Source organism: Plectropomus leopardus, chromosome 7, assembly GCF_008729295.1.
Source record: "Plectropomus leopardus isolate mb chromosome 7, YSFRI_Pleo_2.0, whole genome shotgun sequence".
NCBI classification, from domain to species: domain Eukaryota; kingdom Metazoa; phylum Chordata; class Actinopteri; order Perciformes; family Serranidae; genus Plectropomus; species Plectropomus leopardus.
Window position 1 is genome coordinate 7900035 of NC_056469.1, and position 23833 is coordinate 7923867.

General features: G+C 39.9%; 1 protein-coding gene across 1 annotated transcript in view; it reads right to left on the reverse strand.

Annotated features, from left to right (window-relative positions):
* Positions 1-23833, reverse strand: part of me1 (malic enzyme 1, NADP(+)-dependent, cytosolic) — a 95748-nt gene that overhangs the window by 43805 nt on the left and 28110 nt on the right. The window contains exons 2-3 of the mRNA XM_042490757.1: positions 14376-14509; positions 10929-11078 (exon numbers count right to left, since the gene is read on the reverse strand). Of these exons, the coding sequence (XP_042346691.1) occupies positions 10929-11078; positions 14376-14509 (284 nt within the window). The remainder of the gene's footprint in view (positions 1-10928; positions 11079-14375; positions 14510-23833) is intronic.

The window sequence follows — 23833 nt, forward strand, 5'->3', positions numbered from 1 at the left end:
GAAAGAGAACAACAGAGACTTTTCTCTGCCCAAAAGGTTGGGCTGTGACTCGGGGAAATTTTGGTTTGGAATTTCCATTCAATGCAGGGGGAAACAAAGCTGCATTCAACTATTACTGAGGCATTTTCCATGCATAATGGTAGTGGTTTGTATGTGTATGTGAGTGCAATTCAGGTAACACTGATCTTTCCATATTTGACACTTAAATATAAACACTATGTCTGTTTCTTAATGTTTCATGCACAATATTTTTTTGTAATAAAAATTGAGTGTGGGGGAATCCCTCCCTGTTTTTTTCACAAATGAAAAGCTGGGAATTTTGGAACTTTTGTGGCATGAAGGCAGTTCATCCAAAGTTATGGTAAAGCTATTGTTCTCCTCACACTCTGTATCTGTGTGTAGCAGAGCCTACTGGACAGCATGTCGATAATGGAAATCATAATGACCCCGTTGGCAATATCCAACTTGTGGCCAGAAATGTATCCACATATCAAGATTCCACCTCTGATAATATGCCTGACTCTCCATTTGCCCCACATACATATAGATGCATTACATCACACTGGCTGCTCAGAATCACGCAGGAATGAGGCCAGCAGCATAAAACAACTCTAGTGAGGAGTTGGCAGCCCTCCTACACTAGCTCTTGAAGAGTCACTTCTAACATGTGTTTTGGCACCCAAGCATTTCAGCCTTGACAGGTGTGTAAGAAATGATTTAGTTTTCTTTCAATTTGAAGTCTCTTTAAGGATTTATTGGGTCCCTGCAGAAGTAATTGTAAAGAAAAGATAACATTGTTAAAACATACAGAGTGCATACATACAAAATGGTGGAAGCGGCCAACTTTTGCAAACATAGGGTTATTCCATAAGGCATCGTATTTAACTCACCAACTTCGCCCACTTCTGGGTTTTACAGTTCAACCACTATACTTCTAAAGGCCAGGCGATGAAGGCTGCAGCCAGACTAGGTCAGGTTATGACTGCAGAGGAAGCTTTGGCCATTGTTTCACTTTACATTAAGGTTGAATATTCTTGCGTGCTAAACTTTGTTCATTATATATTTTCCCTATTATATCTAATGCACAGTGAAATTCCCATTAAAGCCATAAGAAAGGACCTACCCTTGTTGCCAACTTTTATGACATATGCTGGATGAATTTTCTGCTGCATGCTGCTCAGACACCTTTGGGTTTGTTTTAAACTACAATCCAGGCTGAGTGTGATTCACTCCGAGTGTCAGATAAGCTTCATGGGATGATCAGCAAGTCGTATTTTCCACCGTGGGCTGGTGAAATATTACTACTGCGCACCAAGATGTAACCATTGGAGACGGTGTGAGGATTGTCGCCAAACAGAACTGTACTCTGTAATTTTGCCCTTGGTGGGGAAGGAGAGTCTCATATTAATGCATCATTCAGCAGCTCCAGTGAAGTCAAACTGAAATCACATTATTAAGAAGAGGAAAATAAGATATTCAGGGGAGTATTAGAAATGTTGCTTTTCATATCAGTGGGGCGTGTCATTGTACGTTTTTAATGGACAGGTTGCAGGATGAACCCCAGACTTTTGACTAATTGCTATGACCCGCAAGGCAAGGGTTATGTAACTGATGAAGACAAATGAAGGTGTTGAAAGGCTCATTTTTGGTACCCTTGTTAGCTTGTCTGCTTGTAGGTCTACTGTCAACCTGTTCTCATTCCAAGGCCATCAAATACAGACACTTTGTCATGCCCTATCAGTGATTCATACCAAAGCATGGGGCACCATTCTGTGCTGTATGTGATATACAGTGGTCTCCTGGGTGAAAAAACATGACATGTGGCTAACATTGAGAAACAGTCACAGTAAGCTTTAGGCACAAAACTACTTAGTTAGGTTTAAAAAAAAAAAGATAATATTTTGGGTTAAAATAAATACTTTTTTTATGGTATTATGGCTGATAGTAGATAGAAGTTATGTAACGTGAGTGATGTAACTACGTGATATCTGTAAGTAAGAAACATAAAGTGTTTACAAAATAACATTGACTTTTGACATTAGAATGGACACAAAGCTCTCTCCTGGGTTAAACTCCTTTGTTTGTATACTACGCTGGTTGCTGTCAGTTTCAAATATTGCTGCAGTTGAGATTATGTCAGTTACTTGAAAAGCTGTTGTGTCTCATAAAGATGCTCGATGTCAGTATCACCCAGACAACCTACTGGCTATGTTTGCGAAGGGTCTTAACAAAGCATTGGTGTTCGACATGTTGGGAATGAGAACGGCTGCTACTGTATGAGATAAACATTGAAGAGGAGCATGAGGCAGGACAAGACAATTTTATGTGTAACAAGAGTTCATGATCATGCAACCAATGCGTTGACAAGAGTAAGGTTAGGGTAGTAGACGGGTCATAAAATCGGGTTACAAAACCACAGGAGACTGGTGTTCAAAACTGTGTGAACTAAGGTATGTCCTCAAATTTTTTCTTTTCGTAAACCTAACTACAGTGACTTTACTGCCAAAACCTTAACTCCATAGTGTTGAGTTAATAACATCACTTTACATTCAGGACATAACATCATTCATGGGGCGGTAATTCTTAGGATATGATACAAACTGTGGTGTGTGGATTCTAATTGGATATTATACAAACTGTTTTATGAAGATAAATCAAAAAAGTAGTTCCTACTTCTTAACTCTGTTTCGCCTCATCTACCTGTGGCATTGCTGTGTTTTATGGTATTGAGGAGTGAGGACCACACCATCTAAACTGACCAAAATGACATTTGCAGGTATATATAGTGTGAAGCAGACTGCTGTCTGACAATGATAAAATACTGATGGAACTGCTTTATGCAATTATGATTCAGAATGACAAATGGTACAGAGCTACACCATGTATTTATTTCATTTGGACTTAAAAGCAATCAGACAGTGGTCAGAGAGAAAAACAGGGATGTGAAAATATTGATGCTTATTTGCTTCATGCTGCTTCAATAGAATGCTTCATTCACAACAAACATACGTACAAACACTGCCACACGATTTTCAGAGTTTATGTCATGCTGTCTAAAGCAGTTGCCCAAAGTTAAAATTGACAGCACGTCAGCTGATGAAGCTGGGACCTAACAACCACAGAGTTCCCGGACCCTGACTGGATGCTGACCAACATGCGTCTGACTGAAGCCAAACATGTCCAAGGTGAGGTGAGACAGTGACAGAGACTGCCAGGGAGGCTTTTAGGCTGACAGGCGTCAGACCAACCAAAAACCTACACGAATATGTTTGCAATGATTTCATGGTTGTTTCTTAGAGACACAATGGAACAAACTTTCAAAATTTTCTCCTTAAGAGCCAAATCCAACCACCTTGCTCTCCGGTCGTGCTAAACCACGCGAAGTCATGGAAAGTTGAGGCAGTTTGAATGAGCAATGGTCTCCGGTACTGCAGGTCACAGATAATTCAGCCAGGTAGCCTTAGTCAAGTAGACAGTTATTTAAAACATATATTTAGTTTGATTACTTTCCATGTTTACACAGTAAACTGCATCACTGCTGTGGATTTATGCTGGGTATTAGCAGATACATTAATTTATTATATTAAGGGATGCTGCAGGAAAACTGGAGTTTAAGTCTACTTTGCCCTTAAGTTTCTTTGCTTTTACTGGCTCTAAAACTTCCTCGGACATGAGCTCTATATTGTTGAACAAGGTCCCTTCAAAGTTCGGGGTGGAATTAATCCCAAATGTTTTGCCACGTTCCTCATGAGGTCAGTGTAATTCCAAACCATTTCTCTCCTCCCTAATTCTCCAGTGCTGCTCCCATTCAATACAGGCATACTCTGAGCTTCTCTCATGGTCAACCAAAGAGCAACAATTTGGTAAACAAATACATCAGCAAAAGTCATGCAATCAGTCATAATCATGAAATTCTCTCTGGACTCGAGTTATGTGGAATAAGTGGTTGCTTCTAATTCATAGTTTTAAGCAGGTCAACGTGGGTTCAATGTGGTTCAATAATCATGTGCGGGTTAATGATCCAGAAGGCGAGGCTATTTTCTACAGGCCCTGGATGCTCATCAATCCAGATGAAATAGTTTCTCTCACACACTTGCAGTGAAGCACTGTGTGTGGGCCTAAAAAGGGTGAGATCACAGCTCAAAAGCCCCTAATCTGCAAGGTTGGAACACTTCATCATCCAGCATGTGCCACTTCAGAGGTGGCCGAGGCAGCTTCATCTGATGCCTTTCATTAGGCCTTTATAACCTCCTGCAGTTCAGTTTCAAGTCCAGCTGTATACAGGTTATATTACAGTACAACATTTATGTGGTGGATAATAAATAAATATCACTTTAATTTGTGTGATTTAATTTGTCATTACGCTTACACACATACATTATGACATGATACATAAACTATGCAATCATGATGATACAGGTTTTTATAGTTAAAAATATTGTAAATTTGGGTTAACGGCCAAAAAAACGTTGTCTTACGCAGCAAGTATACATATTTGGCTGCAGACTTTGTGGTCTGATGAAACTTAATAAGCATTACTTTTCAGGTGTTCTCCTTCAATGAACCTGCAAACATGACAGTCACCAAGCTAGCAAGCTGGAAGTGAGATCCCATCACAAGAAGTCACTCAAGTGGAGACACGTTCTCATGCCAGGTGTGAACAGACAGACTTAGATCTGTCCACTTGTGATCAGATTAGCCAAGATGCATGTTAATAATAGGTGTAAACAGGCCCAAAATCACATTTACAGCCCTTTCACAACATGATATTAGCAGTTCACATGAAAAAGACAGGCAGCAAGACCCAGGGCCTTTATAAAGTAGAGATGGCAGAAGTAAAAGAAAGCATCTGGTCTCTACCCTTGTCTCTCTCTGGGGAGTTTAAGAATGCCTATGTCTTACTTTCCAGCTCCTGTCAGACAGCTGCCGTAGCAGAGTTGCTGACCTTTGACCCTTAACAAGGAATCCACTAATAGCTACCGATGATCATCTATCTCCATCCGCAAGATGGATTGGTTTGTCACTTTCCTCAAGAGCTCCTTGAACAAGCAGACTGACTTTTAAAGAGCCACTTACATGTTTATTTAGACACTCGGTAATAGTGCACCACAGCTAGTACAGTGACACTGGAAGTGAATGAAGTAAACCTAATTACTTTAATGCAATACTTGGGATCATTTTTCTGCTACAAAACATTATCATTTATCACAGCTGAGCACTTTTAGCTGTCAAACAAAGTACACAACCCATGTTTATGGTGAAAACAGAAACTTTGTGTGATGAAGACAGACCAACTTTCTAAGCTTAACACTGTGTGGACTCATGAGCTTTCAAACCAATAAAAGTAAGCATGTCCACTAATCTTCTGATGATGTGAATGTGTTCCTTTTTCCAGCTCTCCTTCCTGCCTCGGCTCCATCTAAAGATCAGTGAATCAGCCGTGTTTTGACACTTAATGGAGCTTGACCTTTGACCGCTGGTACAGAACCTGGTGTCAGAGTGTTTAGTCTTCAAGGAGCAGATTAGCTGGTAAAGTCAGGCAAGACAAGGACAGGCTGCTGCTTCCACACAGAAAGTCTTTATACCTGAGAGCCAGTGATTAGAGCCTTAATCCTCTGCTATGGTGGTCCCACTGGAAGACACGCATGCACAGTGGCATCAGTAATCCATTACAGCCATTTCTAGGGAATACTGGGGAGTAAAATGTTCTTTGCATAGGATTGAGAAAAAGAATGATATTTTACTTTGACTATGCGTAGATCCATCAAGATCCTAAAAAGTACAATTTTTTTAAAAATGAAAAAAATTGATTACTCTAAAAGTAACTAAAGATGACAATATGACTGTTACTAATATGTGAAACAAAAAAAAACAATATGTCCAAAAAAATCAATACATAAAATAAGATAGAGTCTGTAGCCATGCCTGTGAGGCTGTACTTACATACAGCCGTAAGCTAAATGATGTCAGAATGCTAACATGCTCACATTGACCATGCATGCAAGCTAACTTTTAGCAGGTATTATTATGGTCACTATATTGATCATCTTAGTTAAGCATGTTTGCTGAGTCCAGCTGAGGCTGCTGGGAATGCCGTTAGATTGGCAGGTATTAGAAGAAGAAGAAGAAGAAGAAGAAGAAGAAGAAGAAGAAGAAGAAGAAGAAGAAGAAGAAGAAGAAGAAGAAGAAAAAGAACAAGAACAAGAACAAGAACAAGAAGAACAAGAACAAGAACAAGAAGAACAAGAACAAGAAGAAAAAGAACAAGAACAAGAACAAGAAGAACAAGAACAAGAGGAACAAGAACAAGAAGAAGAGCCAAATTTACTGGCAATCAGAGGGCGAATTATACAATGACAATTGTTGGGACAACTGTTCCTCCAGGCCTCAAAAGAAATCCAGTGCTAGAGTAAACTGAAGTCTTACCATCCTTATAGTATCTTGCTTGTTTAATGCAATGTCTGCAGTCTATGACGATGATAATAAATCCAATCCATTACACCAGCTCACTGGGCAATTACCACACGGTAGTCAGGGTTCACCAGTTTAGTATTCTAATAAACCCAAACTGCCAGCAAGTCAGACCTCCACACACAACAACAGGAACATCATCAAAGTAGTCTATTGCATGACACATGCAAGCGTAAACGTTGATGAGTCTCTGCAATGATACAAGTTAGGGAGGGAGACGAGGCAACTAACGTCAAGGTAAAGAAATGGTGGGGTCCATTTATGGGGAATGTGAAATTGTATTACAAAATTCTTCCTCGCAAAAATATAAGAAATATATTTAAAAATTTATGATTACAAACAGGATACGACATAGCCCCAGACCTACTGTTTTTTTTCTTTTACCTCTTTGGGGTCCAAGTCTTCATCAGGGGGATCAAACAACCCAGTAATTCAGACTCTACTGGCCATCCCTCTAACATTTGTTGATAAATTTCACTTAAACCCACAGACTAGAAGCTATAAGTCATAACAATGCATCCTCTGGGAACCATGAATATCTGTACTCAATTCAATGCCAATCCATTCAGGTGCCAGGATTATTTCACAGCACAAGTGAAAATTTTGCTTGTGGTACTTGATGAAAAGTCATATGAAACAAAGTTGCCAACCTTATGGTGGCACTGGCAGAACAGTCAGGGCATAACTACAGTTGGTAACTGTCACGCTCTGAGGTATTTCATTCTGGACCAGAGAGATGGACAGATTGTCTGACATCCCTATCCCTATAACCACCTCACTAGCATGGCTGAAGACATAGAGATGATGTACAGGTGCAATAAATGCAGACTCATATCTATCCTGGTCTCAACCCGATCCCCTTTGTCAGGCATTGTATCACAGAAAGAAACAGCCTGGCTGAAAACCTGAATCTGTCAAAGACAGCTGGCTGTGTCCCTGGTGTATTCTGCTAAATGACCCCCTGATGCACATTTCCTAGAGGCCGAACTCCCAATCCTGGGGCCTCTGGCAGCACGTCCTGGCCCACTGTGCCGTGAGACTGAGGGAGTGTATAAAATGACTCCTCCAGCCAGCTCAGTGTGAGAGGAAGAGAAGCATGCTAGGAATATTTTCCACATAGTTGTGTGGGGATGGGGAAACGGGGAGCTGTTGGAAAACAAAGTTGTGTGCATGGGAAAACCAGGGTTATTTTAAATGTACCCAAGGTAGGTATTTGTAATAGAACTGCTTGGGCAAAATTCAGAAAACTGGGGTTTCACAGCTTATCAGAAACATTCATGGTGGTAATATAAATAAAGCAATCATTGAAATAAGTGTTTGGGAAGTTCTGGCACAGCTGAAGAGTGGATGCACGATAGGGAAAAATACTGAGGCTGACCGACACCACTTCAAAGTAATTACCAAGACTTTTTGTATCATGCTAAACCTCTCCAAATTGAACTTATTTGTTAAAATTTCAGCCAGTGACCATCACCTCTGCTGGCTACTAACACTGGCTAACCACAGGAGGTTGCTTTGGGGATTTTTGGCTTCTATCTATCCTTTAAGGTTCTTAAAGGTGTCAGTGATTGGAGCTAACAGCAGTAAGTGATCGTAATAGCATGCCTAGGGCATTTGACTAGGGTGGTCCTTCTCCTATCAATCTTATTAGAGTAAAAACAAACCCAAAACTTGTAACCAACCTAAGTAAGGTTAAATGCAGGGAGCTCGGGCCAAGTCAAACAGAGTGCAGCCCTGAATGCAGCACTGAGAATAAAAGCCCTATCAACTCAATATCTATTAGTAACTGCTTAGGGAGTGTTGCTGTCAGATGGGGAGAAACTTGGACCTCATGAACCTATTTGAAGGGAAACAGATACTAGCCGAAAGGTGTGCGTGTGTGTGTGAGACAGAGTGAAAGTGTGTTTACAGTAGACGAGGAGAGGAAACCAATGAACGGCTGTCTGCTAGGAGCAGAGCCAGATCCACTCAAGGTGAACCCTAAACTGATTTCTGCAGCTTACAGTGGTTTGTCTCGAGCTGAGCTGTCTAACTAAAGTCCAGCTGAAACAGCTACTGCAACTTCCAAGTTTCAGTCACATACAAATGCTTTAAGAGTCCTTGAGCTTTTCATTCATTGCAGTACATCAGATCATTGGACAGTTTGCTGCAGTTTTAGTAGACATGCTTCTAGACCTAAAGGTTTTTAAGTTTGTCCATTTAATAGAGCCTTAGGCAAAATAATGTCCCCCTAAAGATCATGAAACTCCCGCCTCTGATATAAAAAAACAAGAACTAGCCAAAAAGCCTGCTGTTTGCATGTCAACCTGATCATTTAATAGCCATATCTGCAGCCTGATTTATCAGTTGGCTCTGATGGCCAAGTCTAACTGAGTGCATTCACTGACACTAAAAGCAGAGATGTTTGGGTAAAAAATAGATCAGGATCAGAATTCTGACCCGTCCAACAGATGAAATTAGCTCATATCAATATGGGAGGTTTTCATCTTCATAACACTGTTTCTAAATTTTGACAGCTCCAAAAGCATTAAACACATTAAGGTTTAAGTCTGCAGTCCTCTGTGTGGATGTAAAAATTGTGTGCTGTCAAGATTACTTTCTAATCAACAAACATGCAATGATTTCTTGCAACTCCAATGTAAACCCATCCATGGCAATAATTCATGCTCAGAGCAACTGACGCACTATAAAGAGAGATAAATACCACGTAGGGTGAGAGTGAGGGGAGGTGGATGGGTCAAACAAATACAGACTTTCACCTGGAGATCATTGTTTGTGTCCCGTATGAAACCAATTGCCAGTGCTATCTGAACCTGACATTAACTTAAGTCCATCCATCATGTATTGACATCACTCACTTCATGTATGTACGTCACATTACATACTTATTTTAACCCCATATAATTTGCATTTTTCTTAACCTAGCCATGTTGTTCACCTCACACACCTCAGTGCCTTTGGTGTTAGTATCATGCACTGAAAGTCCAAGAAAGCATTGGTATTTGAAAAACGAGGATAAGAACACAAGTTTTATCCAACAAGCAATCAGAGAGAACACATTACACTTTGTTGCATTTTGTTGTTATCAACACACCAACTTTCCCACCTTGGCCAAGCACATAAACTTATTTTTACAGTGTTTTAGTCTTTTTTTCTATAATTATCATTTCTTTTCAGATTTTGTAATGCGCAAATTAAAAATGTGCATAAAAAAGGTGAATGGAAATGCATTGAAGGCCTTAGCACAATGAGTTTTATCCCACATCTAAAAATAAATACAACCTCATGTTGTGCCAATCACCTTTAGAGACACTGAAACTTTGGTCCGTCATTTTAGGTTTTCAGAACAGGTTTGATTTTCTGCATATTTTGCATCCATAAAAAGCTGTAAGAGAGTTGTTTGACAAAGAAGCAGAAAAGAAATTTAGGTGGTGGGGCACATCAGAGGAACAGGGTGCACAGTATCCTTTCATAACTTAGATAGCTACCTTTTAATTGGTCAGATAGTAATATAAAGGTGGGCGATGATTACAAGGAAGGGAAGGTGGACTGCACACAGACAGAGAGAGACAGTGTGGAGACAGAGAGGGAGGACAGCTCAGTCCCTTCATGCAGCTGCGGTGCCAAATGCAAAAGACAGGGAGAGAGTGGTGACAGACAGGGACTTACCTTAAGTGGAGAGAAGCAAGGGAGCAAATGTGTCTTTGCATGTTGTCTCATTTTTTTAAATTTCAAAACAAATAGCATGATAAGATACTAATTAAAAACTCATTGTGCAAGGTTTCTATGTGTAATGTTTTTGGGAGTTTTTTTGGAATGACAGATTAAAAAAACTCATCAGACAAAAACTGACAAGCCATTATTGTCTAGTCATCAGTATAATTCTGAGCCAGCCAGGGGTTATATAATGAGCAGCTATATGATTTTCAAAATGCTAATTTCTTTGTTCACTACAGACTTAAATGTAAAGACAAAGCATTGAATATATGTTGAATACTGCCATGAAAAAGCAATAAAAAATTGATCATAAAAAAAGAAAAAAAGACCTTCAGTGTTTTTGCGTGGGTTTAAAACTGAGATGCCACGACAGCAAAGGCAGCTCGGTTACTTCCACCCTCAATGAACGCATGTCCACATTTTGTCACCTGACAAACATCTCAAACAAGTGGGCTCTCACTGGTGGAAACGAGTAACCAGACAATTATGGAATATTGGCACCACACAGCCAGGGATAGCCAATACTGGCTGGTAGTGCCACAACAAACAAAATACAACAACTGATATCATAAAACGCTTAATAACTGAGTGGCGAAAGACTGACTGAGTGGAAACAGAGAGGGAAACCAGCTTCCACTTGGCCTACTGCCTGTTAAAAGCTGCGGGATATAAAACAATTTATTTTGTGCTGCAACTTGAAAATCAAATTTAAATGATTCAACATTGTGAGTGTGTCTCACCTCGGTCTTCTAAATATCAGTCCATATTGCTGGCAGGCCAGGCCCACAGTTGGGGTGTAGATGATGGGCATGAACCGTTCGATGTCTGACATTAGCACCCGATAGAAGAGTTTCTCATTGCGGTCCTGGAGCCCCATCAGAAACACATATCTGGGAGTGACAGGGAGGAGCAGGGAGGAAAACACAGCATGTTAATCTTTAACATATTGAGGACTCATACCTGCTGAACTGAGGAGGGGATTATTAAAGTCAGATGTTAAAACCTGTGTGTTTTTGGAGGAACTGCAACGAAACACTTGAAAGAGAGCTGGTCAGAGAGTTGTGCTCCAAATGATTGGAAAAATACACAGAATAAAAATCAGCCCTTCAGATAGCCTACACAAGCTCTTTGTTCTGTAGGTTGACCGGGAACTGAGGGTTTGCATATAACCCAAATTAAGCAGAGCACGCCAGAAAGGGCTCTATTCCTAATCAGAGAAGTTTCCATAAAGCCAGGAGTACAAGGTGCCTCTTGTTGAGGGGATAAAAAGCATGCACGCCCTCCCTGCTATAGGTTAGGCCACAGCAGCTGCACAATGCACGGTGGTGACAGTTGCTCTTGAGGAGCACTGTTTTCACATTGGTGGACCACATTAGTTTCTGCCACATGTAATTTATCAAATGAAGGGTTTCTGTATGCCTTACTGTATGGTGAAAAAAAAATGTTGCCATGAAAATTTGTTTTTGTATGAAAGTTCACTAAGAGTTGGGCAAGTTTCACACAAATAAAGTACCATTCTTTTTTCCAGAGCTTTCAACCACATGTCAAACTCTTAGGCTGATAGAGTTTACTGAGTCATCATGAAGATAGGCCATGTGATGACAACTGTGCTATCTCCATGAAACTGAGTAAACTCCATCCACTAAGGAAGATGATGAAATGTGGCAGAGAGCTGAAAAGAAATCTGTTGTCAGCTTGTATCAGTGGTGGACATGACGAGGTCTGCTGGTCAGTACACCATCGCTCTTTTTGAGTTAAGACAAACATTGTTATAAAACAATGTAAATGTAATTTTTCTTATTGTATATTAAGTCATATTAATGATTAATCATTTACAACATTATGTGGGATGAGCACTACACTCTGTCATTTGAATCCCCACAGGTTATGAAATAAGGTTAAAGATGCATGCAGTTGAAGATGAGATTAGAGCTGTTCATTTGGTCAACTACCAGAAAATTGCTCAGTTAGTCAAGATCTATTTTGATAAAAGAATGACTGTTAAAGTCATTATTTAACAAAAGAAATCACCCAATTGGTATGTTGTTAGCCTATTAAATGACCATTATCTGTGGTTACAAGCCTCACAGATAGATATGGGTCAGTAAGGGCCTGCTTCACCTAATAGTATATTCAGAAGCTCCACCTATTCAATGGCTTTTACCAGTTTTTTAGGTTTCACTTTCACTTTCTTTAGGTTTAGGCACCAAAATAACATGGTCAGAAGGGCGAGAAAAAAAAGATGGTTAGCCATACATATTGGTTTTACACCACACCCAAACCCCTGTCTCCTGGGTAAATTAACTGTGTTTTAACAACAGCTTTAGAAAATTGTTATTGATATTTTTCATTATTTTCAGACATTTATGGACCAATTGATAAATCAATTATTTGACAAAATGATGGTCAGTTTTGTTGACAGTAAAAAAAAAATATGTATATATATATATATTTGTTCGTTGTAACCAAAGGGAGACATCTTGATTTTTACCTCCTGATATACATTCTGATGATTTTCTCAGTTCTCAGACTTTAGAAAACTCCTTCAAAGCCATAGATTTTAGACACTGAATTATAACAATAACATTATTCAACTGCTTTCATAGGCAGAGTGAAAGCATGTTGTGACTAGTAAACGAATTTTGTAAAATACGTGAGGTGCCCATTTAAGAATTTTAATTAAGGACACCACAAAGCAAACCTTCTGATGACTTCACTCCTCACTGTCAATCAGTGCCTCTGACTCAGCAAACAAAACTATAATTAAATCCCCACATCAAATCTAAACATATTACAGCAGTGCGCCATTGTTTGATTTCATGCTGGCAGACATTAAGGAAGATTTCTTAACCTTAAAAGGCGTGTGCACTGCCCGCGCCCAGGAAACAGGGATATTTACAGTACACACTGCTTTATAAAGCAGGATCCTCGCTGACTTAGTGAGTGTTTCCTTTAAAGTCAACCTGCTGAAGCAGCTAGGACATAATCTATCTCTTTCTTAATCTACTTAAACGCGAGTGATAAGATGGCTCATTTTAAATGTGTTGCTGCTTTCTAACAACCTGAGTGGATATGAGGTTAGCTGTAGCATTTTATAAACTGCAGTGTTTTAGTTGGCAACACCTTTGAACATCCATTTCCTCTGTTGATGACACAGTCACAGTAGGTACTTAAATCACTCCATCATCTCAGATCATAAACTCATGTGCTCTCTTTGCCAAAATTTGTCACTGTAGTTCAAAAACACGACAAATTCCAAAGATAGAACAAATGTCTAGAGTCTCGATATCTGATTAAAATAGAATGGGTTATGGGTTGCGTCCCTGCAATAAATACCAAAGAAGGTTTCAGAGTTGGGGGAACAGACTGTAAGTAAACACAGCCGGCTTGAGCAAGGGCAGGCAAATAGCAGTCCTTAATCCACAGGACCAAAGCCCAAAGCTGGAACGCGCTCGGGGCCCAGAGACAGAGTGTCAGTGACATCGAGAGGGCATGGGAATGGCAATGACAAGCTCATAATGACTGTTTTTAGCTCTTGATGTTGCTATGGTGGAAAATGAGGCGGCAGTTAAGGAGCCCTTGAAGTTCCTGTTGACCCTATATCCCGTCCCACAAGCAACTCACTCATCCTTGACATTGGGAGTGACAGCTGATGGAACGGCTGACTGAGAGGTGGAGACTGGAATAAGAGGCAATTTCACAGACAGATAATATTCAGCGCTCTGTATATAATTCAAAACAGTAAACAGGCAGTCCAAGGCCTGATACTGTTGATCAGAGACTGAAATGTAAGCATGTGGCCGATTCATTACATAATGCTAACAGCTAAGACTCCTAAGCATCTAATGGAGCGTGCAAAACTGAAGTGAAGTTTTCATTTGGTCGCTGTGGAGGTTATAAAAACACTTGTGGAGGAGAACAGGGAGGAGATGGAGAAATGGGGGTGGGAAGAGAGGAGCGTGGAGATTTGTTTGGTAAAAAATATGGTGTTGGGAGACAGATCTAGATCTCTGAGGGCTGATCGCTAATCTGCCTCTTGTGTTTTGAAGGCTTCCAGATGTAGGAGCTCTCAGTGTGCACAGAGGCAAGGGAAACCTCTGGGGAATCAATTTAACTTTACTGATGTAAGACAAGATAAGAAGGTATTATTTAGAGATTTCCGTCTGTGTTATGTATATAAGTCTCACCTGTCCAGGTCGTCTTTTTTCATGTCGTAGTTCTTGAGCACCCGGAGCACCTGGACGTCCTGGCTGATAAAGCAGGGAGGCAGTAGGCCGTGGATCCCCAGCTGGAGACGCTCCTCCAGGGAGAAAGCCATGCCCTGCGAACACAAACCAGCTCCGTTATCCTCTAACATCTAACATATACAACCACATCCAGAGCAGTCAAAGACCACCAGGTTGTCTCTCAGTCATAGTTAAGTAGAGATAAGTTTTATGCACTTGTGTCCACAACTTTTTCACAACTGATTTTGTGTATGAGTCAGTAACCCTACTATTCTCAAGTCTTATTCACAGATTGAGATAAGACCCAGGACTGTGGAGTGTTTTGGGTGGTCACATTTGGCATATTGCGGTGATTTGGGATCTGTCATTGCAAGTGATCTTCTTTGAAGTTGCAAAAGAAAGCCATTTGAAGCAAGATCGATTGCACAAGTGTTGGTTTCTACTTCCATGGTGATGAATGAAAAAACGTCTCTAGTTTGACTGCTAATACACTGTCTTTCGTGTGGTCATGTTTTGTGCTGAGGTTTCTTGTGTTAGTGAGCTCCCTGAAACAAAAAGGAATATTTCCACATTTTGGGAAATTTGCATATTTGCTTGCTTGCCGAGAGTTAAATGAGACAGTCAGTACTGGTCTTATATTTGGCCGCTCCATATGAAACTATTGCCAGGACACAGCTTTGGTTACTGTAGCATTAAAACTGGAAACATGGGAAAAAGCAACCATGACTTTGTCCAACAATAACAAAATCCACCTACCAGCACCTCTAAAGCTCGTAAATCTCATTTGTTTAATCTTACTATTTTTTCCTGGAGCCCCATCATCACTGTCAGGATTTCAGACAACCAGCAGAGACTCTGAGATTCCATGTTGGAGCCCATTCTTTCACATGAAAATATCTTGCTAACCACATAAGCCAAAAGAAATTGTGAAGCTTCCACTTTTCAGGTTCCGGTAAAGTTTAACAAATTAAAAGCCGTCATTAATTAAAAAAAAAAAAATCACGATATAAAGATCAATAATTGTCCTTTTCTGCAGTTGAAGGTCACCTGGCAAAGGTTTTGCTGACTGTTGGTCACAGGGACAAGTTGTTGGTACCTTATCCAATAATAGTCTCATTCGTGAGCTTTAGGGATACTGACTGAGTCAAGCTAGTGGGTTCTCCCCCTAATACTGAGTCGAGCCATCTTCTTTCTAACAGATAGATATGGAAGTGGAATCAATTTTCTCATCTAACAATCATCAAGAAAGCAAATAAGCGTCTTTCCCAAAATATTTAGCTGTTGCTTAAAGTAGAGAATCTTGAATCTGGACAGTTCAGACATCAGAAAAAGTAAACTTCTAACCTGGACTACACGTCTGTCATGATTGTTTCAACTGTGATGATATAAAATTTCAAACAATAAAATGACGTATTTTAAGATATTTCATTTCTTGCTTTTAAGCATTTTAATCATGGTCGATCCTTTTGAACTCTTGGTATTTACCGCTCCCTCTGAAAACTCAGTCTGAACTTTGAACAATTGCATATTTGGGAAAAAATTCACCAATCTGTTCTGTTCAAACATTCCTGAGTGATGAGAGAGGTGGTGTGTCAAACACGTCCTCTGTTCAGCCAGAGTGTTTGCTCTCTGAGGGGCTCCCTCGCAACCAGTCCGCTGCTAGCTCACACTGTGGTGTGATGTCCGCTTTCAACAACGCACATCCTCCACAACACACACGACAAGGTCAAGACTAATAACCTGTGTCACTTTGACCTTTACTCAGGCTTTCATGTTGGTCACCCCTGACCTCTGAATGGGAATATTGAAAAACATGCACACGTTTAGTGTCATGGCTGTTATCCTGAAGAGTCTGACCTCTGACCTGCAAGGTTCTTACACAGAGGGGATGATGATCTCACTGATGTGTCATATGTTGATGAGACATTAGAAAGAGGTGACAGTGTGAGACTGAGGTACATCAGCTATAGATAGAAAAGATTTTTCTTTGAATTAACCACAACAAGCATTGAGTTCATGTTGAAACTGAGAACAGAACAGTATTCTCTACTATTCTCTGCAAGTGGGGCATGATATGGTGGCCATTTTTACTTCCATTCAGTCTGTAAAAGACCAGCGACCCGGTGAAGCCTCAGCTTCAACATGCCAGCTACTGTTGCTGCCTACTGAGACAGAAGCAAAGCCAAACTATAAACGTCTCTGATTTGGATCCCATCCACAGATGCTTGCAGCTTTTCCAAGCCACCGGCACTTTCTGTATATCTGGTTGTGTTAAAACAGCTCTGAGGTTGTGAAAAATGTGCTTGATCACACGAAACGCACTGTTGGAGGGAAGTAAAAAAGCATATGATACAGAATAAGACATTTGGAATAAAAATTTGGCGGTCTTGACAAAAGACATCAGACCAGAGACACTCTTCCAGATCTTATTAGTCTTACATTTTGTTAACCAAAAAAGCATACTGTTTTCTAAGTGTTGGTTTTAGATTCAATCTCAGTGAGTCTTGAGGGTAATGATGCTAAAAAGGAGGGGAAAGTGCAAGGAAATTAGCAAAAACATGCTATTTCCTTTTTGGCAGAACATCTTAAGAAATGGATTTTGTGTTTACTGTCTACAAGCTATCAGGAATTACTGTATCACAAGTTAACAGAGAACATAACATAACAAACAATGTTACTTAGTTTACAGTATAACTGGAAAAAGGACCCTGGTTATTTCAGACACTAAAGTCTGAGTCCCAGTCTGAAGCTCGATGCAGTCTGTACTTAACGGACCTCAAATAGACAGAAGCAGCTCAGAATTACAACCTTCCCCAATTATCAAAAAAGATTTTCTATTTTTCAGAGAGCCAGCTGCTCACTTCTGACTCCGTGTGTGTTTGTGTTTGGAACAGCAGCTGGCCCACGATGCGCCACTGCTCTGCTCGCTCTGCTGTCTGCCACAGCTGACCATGAGGGACACATGGGAGAAAAGAATCTTAAAATACTGTGCGAGGAAAACTGAGCTCATTATGAGGCTATAAAATGAGATTCATTCCTCATACAGGCTCACGCTGCTCTTTCATTAGCTGAGATGCATTCTTCTTCTTGTACTCTTTGTGTCAGAGCTGTTCGATCCCAACAAAACCCACACTTGGACACTGAAAAAAGCCCACAAAAAACTCACAGGTATGCACTAATTTTTCATTAGTAGACACAGACAGTATCATGTGCAAAATGTATGCAAATGTGAATATAATAACAAAAATCAGAGTGACGTCGTCATTGCAGTCAATTTCTTGTTCAGGAGGTTTTAACAGGTAGCTCTATTATCTACAGAGGTCTCTTCCTCTCAAAAACAATTAGGCCAGGCAATTCAAACCGGTAAAAACACAGAACAAAGCAGTTTCAACGTAAAAATCTGTGTTTTTTATGCTGTTTGGCATGGCAGGGGCTGGAGGCAAGCTACCACTAAATTTAACTCAGCCTGTTTCTCTGATTACGTCTAGAAGCTAGACATCCAAAGGTTTATCTATCCGGATAAAAACAACCAAGATCGAAAATGCTTATTGAAAAAAAAAGTGGTTTAAACTGAATAAAAAGACAATTCATGATAGCTTCTGCAGACAAACACAGCCCTGATACATGCAAAAGAGCATATGACGCTACTGACGGTCAAAAGCAACCAAATTACATTAACACCATGTTCTTGATTAATATTACATATGTGTCTGGGTTTGAACATTGTTGAAAATGTTTGTAAGTGCACAACACAACAGAATATATCATATTTGTCTAGTCCCAGTGTTAGATATTTTAAGTTACATATATCTCTAGAGTGTAAAAGTATTCCTTGTGAGCCCCCGTGATTTTATTGTTATATTGTATGACTAAATGAAGTTAAAGTCTACGAACCGAAAAATATAATAGTAACAGTAATAAATATATTGCTCCCTAGTTAGTTACTTTACACCACCAGACACCAAGATTAAACTATTTACAGATTTACACACAAAGGCACAGATGGAGAAACACTTTTATATACTGTAATGCCTTTCTCTCTTTGTCTCTTGTGCAAAGGCTTTTCTCTCTGCAGCTTCCAAGAGTTATTTAAGTTTAGTCAATTAGGACATTTCTTCAATAAGATTTTTTTGTTTTGTCAAAAATAGTTTTTATCAAATGGATCAATTCACTTTACGTCAAGTGGTCTACAGAAGCAAATGTATAAAATAGATTTATTGTATAACACAGCTGGTGAACATCGATGAAAAGACCTGTGAAAGTGCCCCATGCCTCATTAAGAATAATTGCCCACGCAGCTCTACGAGCCCTCAAAGGCTGCCAGTGTCACATGTGAAATAGATACCATCCATGGAGCTGCGCCCAAAATGACCAATTAACATCCCCACAGAAAAAAGCAGGCAGTTTGGCCATCCAGAGGGGGAAACCCTGGCCTGCAGAGTGACTTTATGATTGAAGATACGGCTGGTTGGGTTGGGGCCGGGCTGTGGCGACGGAGGAAGAAAGGAGCAGGGGGTTGGTGGGGTTTCATGGCAAAAAAGATTAGCGGTGCATGGTTCGTAGACTTTGGCTGGGAAAGCGTGGGAACCTTGACGCCAAATTTGACATCTCTTTGACTTCTGACTTGAATGTTGGCTTTGCAACACCCTTGTCCTCAGCATGTAAATAGAGCTGCCAATCTCTTCCAACCCAAGGTCCTTGTCTGCTGACTCTTTCAGTCAACGGATCCGTCAGTCGGCATTCTTGGGTATCAAGGAAGGACACTGTCTCAACACAGGCCAGGGTAAATATACTGCAAGAATGGTGATCCAAGATGGGTGAGCTTTGAAGGACATTTGAAGTGGTGCGTTTAAACTCTGATGTGTTTTTGCCTTTAGTTTAGCATAAAATATCCCTAAAATTCAATCTAGCAGTTCTGCTCCCCTAGAGCCAAAACATTTTCTATATACGTACATACTTCTAGGTATCAAATTAGGCATCTGGACTTGCTTGAGTTTTTGGAAGACATTTCTGAAGACCTGTTCAGGGTATAGCCCGCCACGGACAATGACTGAATGAATGAATCCAAGAGGCTTTGTCTTTGTCAGTTCAGAACTTGAATTCGGAAGCCACAACCTGGATGACTGAGAATCTTCACCAACATATCCTGAATCCTTGTTGATTACCTTAACAGTCTCTTTGGCTTGTCCGTAGGATGTGTGATTTTAAACAAGCCAAACATGCAAACACATTTAGAGATTGATCTATCAGAAATAGAACAAATGTCAGTTTTTTTTCTTCACTATGTTTAATTTAAATTCTTCAAAGCCAAAGTAAAGTGACAAATATACCCACCCACATATCCAAACCTTAAATGTAACAAAAATGCACTCACACACTCAAATACACACAAAGCATCCCTGTTTGTTTGTCTGAGTACAGGTTTCCAATGTTTGAATTGCTGTAAAGCCTGCTCTCTCTCCCCTCCGGAGCCCTAAACTGGGTTGGGCAGGATAAACCCTAGAAAGCTTCCACATGTCCCTGACCACATCTGAAGTGCCCGCACCCTGTGCCAACACATGTGATGCCCGCAGCTCCATGTTCCAGAAGCCGTGGTAACAACCCAAACCTGCAATCTCCCCACTGGCCAGTACCACCCCTTAACCTCGGACTGCTGCCATGCCCACCCCTAAACATTCAGCGGAGAGGAAACAGCTAATTAGTTCGCCAGATGCCCAAACAAGACAGATGAAAGTACAAGTTCTTTGAAACTGATAAAATGCAGTTCAGAGCTTCCCAGGGAGTTCAAAGGGTGGGTTTGTTGCAACTTTTCAGAGGAAAGGTTTGGAAGTTTAAACAGTCTGCTACCTCAACCTTTTCATTTCCATCTGCCACAACCACACAGAGCTCAGTCTGACAGCAGAGCCACTCCCTTCATTACAGAAGGACCTTTCCTCAGTCTGAAGTGAAATTCCTTAATGTCACTATTTGATTTCGTTTACCCATAGGCAGAGGCTTCTTGTAACAACATTAACACTGTTTTGATACTTTTCTCAAGCACTTCTCTCCTTTGAAATGTTTTCTCATATTTAAGTTTTTGTGTAAAAAACACAAAATTACATAATTACAAGTGGGAAATTGGGTAATTTTGACAATATTCGAGTTTCCGAGTTGTGTTGTTTGTGTGACATTTCAGGGCAGCATAAATGGCGGAAAGCATGGAAACAGAGTCAGCAACTGAGGGTAAAAAATATATATATATATTTCCTTATTTTGTTCCTAGTAGCTATGTATGCTCATGTACTTTTAGTAGTTGCTGACTTGATGTCATGAATGCATACATATGGTTTATGCATTTATTTATTGCTTGTTTATCATTCATTTATTGTTTATTATTTATTTATTGCATTTTAATGAGATTTTAATCTGATTATATGTATATAAATACATATAAACACACGATATGAAAATATACTATATAAAATATATAAAAATTAAATGATATATAAAAATAAGAATAAACTGGAGACCTCTATCAAGCTCTTGTTTAAACACTCTTAGCATTAAAGTGTAACCCGTCTTCTTTGTAGCTTCCATGTTGTTCCCACTTTACGACCTCAAAGCACATGAACATGAAATAATGACTCCCCAACTCAGAAACTACAACCTTCTGAAATTACATGAATGCAGCAATAGGCACTAACAGACATGTGAGGCCGTCCCAGCTACCAGAACAGAGATGCTTGATGATCAAGAAACCATGTTTCCACTATATGTTTGCTTAGCAAACTGTTATTTGCTGCCATATTAATGTTTTGTTTTCAGTATAGTGCACCTTTAAGGAATATCTTAGATCATATAACATGTATTAGCAAAGCACTGAACATTCCTTAAAATATGTTTTTGCACAGTGGAAGAAAATGAAATCATGTCTTCCTTAGTGGTATTTTTTTCTCTCCTTTTTCAACAAATCTGGTTTTGCGACTCACAATGAGACTAAATAACTGGTTAGATGGACATTTTTGTCAACGTGCTGACAAAGACGAACTCGAACCAAAAACTCTCAAAAGCCTTTCCACTTTCTGGGAAAACTTAAAAATGACGTAATTTCACACAAAACCATGATTGATTCAGCTTGTGAGATTCTAAGATAAGACGAGAGGAGGGGACCTTCCTACTCATAGTTCCCTACCCTCCAACACACAAATCCTACTTCCAAAATAAAACTCCTCACTCCGCTCCTTTTTTTCTCCCGTGTTCTCTGAGCTGCAGCTTCAATGGAAATGTCCTCTGCTCCCGAAGAAACAACCCCTATTGAGAGAGACCTGAGCCTAACACGATAGGGAGGTCTTTCCCTATTGAGCCTCTCTCAACCGGAGTCGCAGATCAGACATGGAGACAAAGGCCCACAGGCCTTCAACAGGGAGAGGGCTCAAATGTTTGGCACTGAGATACGGCCTGGCAGAGATGTGTGTGGCCACAGAGCACTTCTCTATTCAAAGCTGTGTGGGAGAGGGAGGGCTTTCTTTTCATAAGAGGCTGAGATGGAGCACTACAAGAGATGGCCTTCTTGTATGACTTGTTTATCAGTAAAACCACTTGCTGAAAGTGATGTATAATGATAGCCAACTTAACCCAGCTTCCCCTCATTTATCTGTCTTGCATTCATGTTGTATCTGTGCCAGCATAGCTATTTTTTTTTTTTTTTTACGTGTTTCCTTAATGTTGAAGTTAATGACTCAGGTAAAGTTAACAAGATTTATGAGGCAAGTTGATACAAAATGTTCCAGTTCTTTATGAGGTTAAAACAGAACAAAGGAAAAGTAAAAAAGTAAAAGGGAAGCCGGTTACAGTAAAAGCAGGTAAACCACATCAGTCGTACTGAAAAGCAATAAAGAGGTTTAAGAGGTGTTAAAGCAGGCCTTTAATCAACAGTTTAATACAGGAAAATAATCCTGCTAAGCCAATACTCATGGGTCAAAAGTAAAGTTCAAGTCTTAATCTTTGTGTTTTGAGTCTTAAACAAGTTGTGTGCCCCTCAACAATGTCATTACATTTCAATACATGTCTTCATGAATTGACGCATTATTACTTTGATATTATTACCGTTATTTACGATTTCTGAGCTGTATGTTTTGCATATTGCTGACCACAGCGGAGTCAGAATTTACCCCATGAAACTGTTTAACAGGCGTGCTAAGTGCACCACATCCCCTATGCCATTCTCAGAATAGCTTGAAGATAGTAATCAAAAACCAATTTCTTTCACATGTTCAACCAAAAAGGAAATGGCATTGGGGTGTTTTATTTGGCTGTTTTAGAGAGACATCTCTTCTTTTTCCAATATGTAAAATTTCTTCATATTTTATACAATTTAATAGTAATTTTGGAATTTAACAGCAGTGCTGTTTATCTCAGAAGAGACAGGTTGCCTCCACTATAAAACCCTGTGGAAAATCTGGAAGTCTTCACATCGTAATGTAATTGTTTGAAGTATCATTCATCTGTATAAACAGATATCTGCATATGTATGCAGAAACTACAAGCAACAGACATGATTTTGGTATCAGAGGCATTCTGGTCTTCGTCTGTAGTTCGAGTAGTATTGACAAGCAGTATTAACAAGTAGCGCAGTCTGTGTGACGAGGCGGAAAACATTGGCTGGAATGCGCTCTTGAAACCCACTGGCTATCGTCCGGCGACAATTTAGCTCTATACATGTTTTTAATGTGAATTTATATGCAGATAGCTGCTTAAAGAGATTAGCTGAAATGGCCGGCAAAGAGGAACATTGGTTATTTACAAGGCTCATAGTCATCAGACTGATAGTCGATGGGTTCGGAGATCAAGGTGTCATCAGTTGTCTGTCTAATGGTCTGCACTGCCAAACACCCCTTTTCCCAGATGCTATGCAAAGTTATTAGCTTCTGTTCAAAGTATATCCACTGTCAGAAAAAGAAAGAGTTGATTTGCTGCACATGCTTTCAGAACTTTTAGTCTTTGGGAGGACATCAAGTCAATCCCAGAAAAAGTCCAAGAGAAGTCACAAGTCAATGGTAAGAAAGTCACAGTTGAGCTGCAAGTGGTTTTTGTTTGAGTCCACACCTCTGCTAGAGAATCACCTTTAGCTTCAGGCAGGATCATGGAGAAACAAAGATCAACACTGTGCTGCAGGTGTTTTCGGGACACAAATGTTCGAGAAACATTTAAAGATTCTAAACTGCAGAAAGCTTCACGAACAAACTGGTTTCTAAGAAAGGTCATGTCACTGATGATCCACAGAACTATGAGAAAGAAACTCTCCTTTACTTTTCTTGGCTTCACATAACTCTTACTTATACTGGCATGTACAGCAGATTTTTAAAATAAACTTTGTCAACCTGAATGTTATGGGTGGTTTACCTGCTGCAAGCCTGCTTGTAACTAAGTGAAAGTGTAAT